At 45.1% G+C, this 4,348-nt stretch overlaps 1 protein-coding gene across 1 annotated transcript; it reads right to left on the reverse strand.

Annotated features, from left to right (window-relative positions):
• Window positions 1-563: 563 nt before the first annotated feature.
• LOC143423816 (uncharacterized) lies at window positions 564-2,242 on the reverse strand. The gene is made up of 7 exons (XM_076895398.1): window positions 2,225-2,242; window positions 1,812-2,060; window positions 1,494-1,748; window positions 1,242-1,426; window positions 980-1,176; window positions 768-913; window positions 564-704 (listed from the first exon to the last, which is right to left on the reverse strand). Exons 1-7 carry the CDS (start codon window positions 2,240-2,242, stop codon window positions 564-566), a joined length of 1,191 nt encoding a protein of 396 aa, XP_076751513.1.
• Window positions 2,243-4,348: the final 2,106 nt, after the last annotated feature.

Here is a 4,348-nt window from a genome sequence, read left to right on the forward strand (position 1 = left end):
TTTAATTTATCGGTACTTATAGTTGATTAATCGCTTTTTATATTCCACGGTTCTACAGTTTCTTCGCGAGATCAATCATCGATTCAAGTGGAGCACGAGCTTCCGCTGGAAGTCACGGACGGGATTCTCAGTGTTGCCCACTCGCGGAAAATGATTATAGTCTTGGTGCCCATTTTCAAGTCTCCATCGGTAGAAAGCGCCGGACACCTGGCCACTATGATGATTCTGTCATATTCCTTGAACATTACGATCGGACATTAATCATAATTTTTCATCGATCACCAATTAACGCAGAAGCAACGAATAAGCAAATGTTGATAACCTAACCTCGTTCTTGTTCGACGATCGTATTCTTTTCCATACTTTCTTCAAGCTTCGAAACCCTCTGACGAACTTACGATACAAATTATCCAATGAGACGCGTGGTCAGAAATGGCAGCATGTTGCCGCAGTGGACGGATCCGAAGAAACGGCAGACTAAAATTTGCTCGATTTCAAAGCGTCACGAATCGTGTTTCCTCGCAAGAAGCGCCATTGAAACACGCGAGCATCGCATTTTTATTTCATTCCCCCGCTGCCTGGTGGATATTTCTCTTAATATTTAACTTCTTACTTTTCACGAACGACCTCTTTTGGCTCATCGAAAAGTTCCTTTCAACTATGTTCTTCATTACTGAAGGAGCCATAGTCTGGTACTCGACATTCTAGAAAGAACAGATTATGAAATACGCGTAAGTGTCTCTTCAAATAGTAATTTGAATCTGTACAGGTAGCAGATCCATCGAGGTGCTCCTGTCAGCTTCTATCACTGTTCTCCTCGCCAAGTTCTCACTGATGAACGTAACCGATGGTTTAGTTTTGTCTCCAAAGTTCGTCGAACTTTTAGCCAGGTGCCAGCCGCTGGATAATTTCACTAGCATCGAGAGAGAACGAAGAAATTAGCTGTTATTGGGATACTTTTGTCGTTATCGACATTCACTTTTATCATTCGTCGCACTGTCTAATTCATCAGTCGTCTCAATTTGCTGCGGTCTTTCCAATTCATTCGACTCTCGCCTTTGGTCGACTTCCGCGTCTTGCCTCGTCGCCTTCGAGTCTTCAGAAGTTGACGCGTTTTGAATCGTTGCGTCGACTGTGCAAGATTTTGGGCACTGATCTTGACACGAGGGATCAGTTCTGAATAATTGAAGTCACTTTTTGAATAACGTATACGCCCTCGATTATCTCGCTTCAGTGCTTACTTTTTCACACTAAATTCGTTGCCTCGACCGGTATTTATAGAACAATCCACGTACTTTTTACGATGTTCCGCAGTGTCTTCTGATTTTAGTTCGATGTATCTGTTCCTTTCGTCGGCTGGTTCAGAGTTCAGACAATGCAAAGAACTTGGTTTCATCGGCGTTGAAGTCACGATATTCTTACCAAGCTAAAATCAAAATGCACCTTGCGTTTATTCTCAAAAAAGTTTTATAAGAGTCACGAAAAGTCCATACGTCCAGCCTTTCCTCCAGCATCTTCAGAGTAACCATAGTTCCATCCAAGAAACCGTGCAGGTGAGGCAATTTCTGATCGCAGCAACTGAATTCTCGCTTCTTAAAAATTTTCCACCAACAATTATCGTCGTCCAGAAATGCTTTCAGTTTCGTCATTTCCGCGATACAATTGTCCACTACTTCTCGTATACTGTACAGGTCCGATGGCTGTGAACCTTGCGTTTGACAATCGACATCCTTTTTCTCGACGATGTCCTATTAAATTATATCGTTAAAACGAAAGAGACACCGCAATCTCGTTATAATGTATCGCGTTACTGGTTGGAACTGCCGTTGAGCTGTTTCCAATTCCTGGATACTTTTCTTCAAACATTGAATCTTGTCGAGCAGCCTTTGAGTGCTGAACAATTCACTCTGTATTTGCGATTTCGCATATTTGCATCTTCTCAGGCTGCAACAGTTTATCGGGGTCGTAATTGTTCTTTGATAGCGATTACTCTGCGGCTGATTATCAATCGTGGTGGAAATCGGGGAGAAAGTAGACGCGCAACATCCTCGTTTTGATTCCTGATGCGATGGACAATGGCAACTCCACTAATTACTAATATACCGGTTTCATTGGTCGCTCGAAGGGTTAATTAGGTTACGTACCATCCACGTCGACGTCCTCTCTCTTTCTGTCTAGCAAGCTGTGCCATTGACTATGGGGTTGAAGCGTGATTTAATCATACCTGGGTCCGTTTTGTCATATCATTGTTACCCTATTTATTTTATAAAGCAGTGATAGTTACTCCTATTAATTTTCATGGTTTCGAATGGTGTACAGGTGAATTACATTGTGCACGGAAAAATGACGACAGCGTCCTCTGTTTTGCGATCTGCACGCACGCAAAAGATCGATCGATCGTTCCAAGCCTACTGTCGATAACATCGATCCGATCGAACCCTTGTAAGTCTTCTCGAATCAGTATACAATGAGTGCATCTGCTTCGCGGAAGAACACCTTTTCACGTGTGATTAGGAAAACACAAAAACCCAGTCGTGCATCGAGCGAATGGCGCGAGGAAACGACTTTTAAACGAGCTGCTCGAATGCAGTGGATTTGAGGCTCTACGAAACGACTCGTAGACCCGCGTAATTGCATTGCGAGGTGGATCTCGAGGGCCTCGCGTTCGCACGGCTGATTTACAATGAGAGATCGTGACAAAAAGTCAACGAGATTGTCGCTGCGGAAAATCAGAGTGCTCGAGCAGCGTGCTTTTCTATTCATTTGCAAAGAAGAAGGGTCCTCGAAGCTTGTGCATCCATGGGATCGATTTTCTTCTGAGGATCTGGTAAGATCGCCGTGTCCAGGACCGAAATTGGATCATTCAAGTGCAAAGCAGGACCAAACAGTCGATTGTCCGTAGTTCTGTTTAGGTTTCGAGGGATTTTTACAAGCCACCCAGTTCGACTTCTAAAAAGCGAAACATTTTTTATTCGTAGAGTAAGAGAGACTCGTAATTTTAGTAAATACAATATAATATTCTTCTTTGATACATAATAGAGTAAATTTGAAGTCGTAAATCTTCATCGAATCGATTGTTAAAGCCAGACGAACGAATTCAACCGGAACGACGCCCACCCTCGAAATTAGATCATTCAGTTGCAAAACAGCCGGGCTCCCAGCCGATTTTTCAGTGTCATCCGGTTCGCGCCGCGTTTTTTTTTCCCCCAAACCACGGATTTCTGTCGCGTGAAAAGCGTGAAAACCGACTCGGTATCGGCTTCACGAATTTCCATTTGAAGCGACCCTTTGGCGTCGCCAGTTTCACGTTAACGTTCCCACGAATTCGATGCGGGAATTTCACAGCCTCCGCACAAACGCGACCGGCCACTTAAAGAACGCAGTTAAATTACAAATATGTATAAACGATCTTCCAAACGTAGAAACCCGAAAAATTCCCCGTTCACTCCTTCCACCCCCTCGAGAAAGACGAATTTACAAATTCCATGTATAATTCGAAGAACGCACGTACAACCCCTTCGAGCTGGAAATTCGACGAGCACGCCGCTTGCTTCCGCGCCATAAATCTTCGCGGAACGGATTGTTCGCAAACGTTGCGTGATCCGAAAGGAGGAAGCGGAGATTCCCGAGGGGTGTGCTCCCGTGTGCAGCGGCGGATGACTCGGGGTTTGGCCACAGTTACACGGGTATACACACCGGCGAGCATAGAATTCGGCGCGGCCTTAAAGCGACCGGTCGCCGTGAGACCATTTGTCGCGATACGGGAGATCGGCGTGATCTTCCGGCACGGTTGACAGGTACGAAACAGGTAAATGCGCCGCGGGTGCGGCCCTTTGCCGCGTTTCCACCTCCGACGCCAAAAACTCGAGGACAAAGAGGCGCGGGTCGATTCAAAGATCCCTCCGAAAGCTGCCGGCCGCAAAGTCAAAATAAAGTAATTGTTACCCCTTTGTCGTCCTCCTTTTACGCTCGCCCACCACGCTGTGCTCTTCTATCCCTCTTTGTGTCCCCTTACCTTTTTTCTGGAGGATCCTCCATGGAATGCGAGAAAGTCTTCTTTCCTCTGTCGACGATGATACACGACACTGTGCGTGGGTAGTACTCGACGACTGGGATCTCTTTTCCGTGTCACTACATTCTTCTCATTTTTTATGGATTACGTATATAATCATTTCTGATAGATTTCAATAACGCTTTCTTTTTCTCTTTCTCGAGTGATAACAAAGACATTAAGGGAACAAAATTTCACGATTTTCCATTGTGATTCCGCGTGTGCCCCGTGTGCCCCATCGAGTTTAAAAGACTCGTCCCAGCGGCAGGAACGAGGCGGCAAATTTTTTTCACGTTT

This window comes from Xylocopa sonorina, chromosome 5, assembly GCF_050948175.1.
Source record: "Xylocopa sonorina isolate GNS202 chromosome 5, iyXylSono1_principal, whole genome shotgun sequence".
In the NCBI taxonomy this organism is placed as follows: domain Eukaryota; kingdom Metazoa; phylum Arthropoda; class Insecta; order Hymenoptera; family Apidae; genus Xylocopa; species Xylocopa sonorina.

Excerpts from the sequence above, each read along its gene's own strand:
- LOC143423816 (XM_076895398.1), bottom strand. Across the intron at positions 914-979 it reads CAGTGCGACGAATGATAAAA|TGAAATTATCCAGCGGCTGG; the intron begins GTGAATGTCGAT and ends TCTCGATGCTAG. Across the intron at positions 705-767 it reads CCTCGATGGATCTGCTACCT|AATGTCGAGTACCAGACTAT; the intron begins GTACAGATTCAA and ends TGTTCTTTCTAG.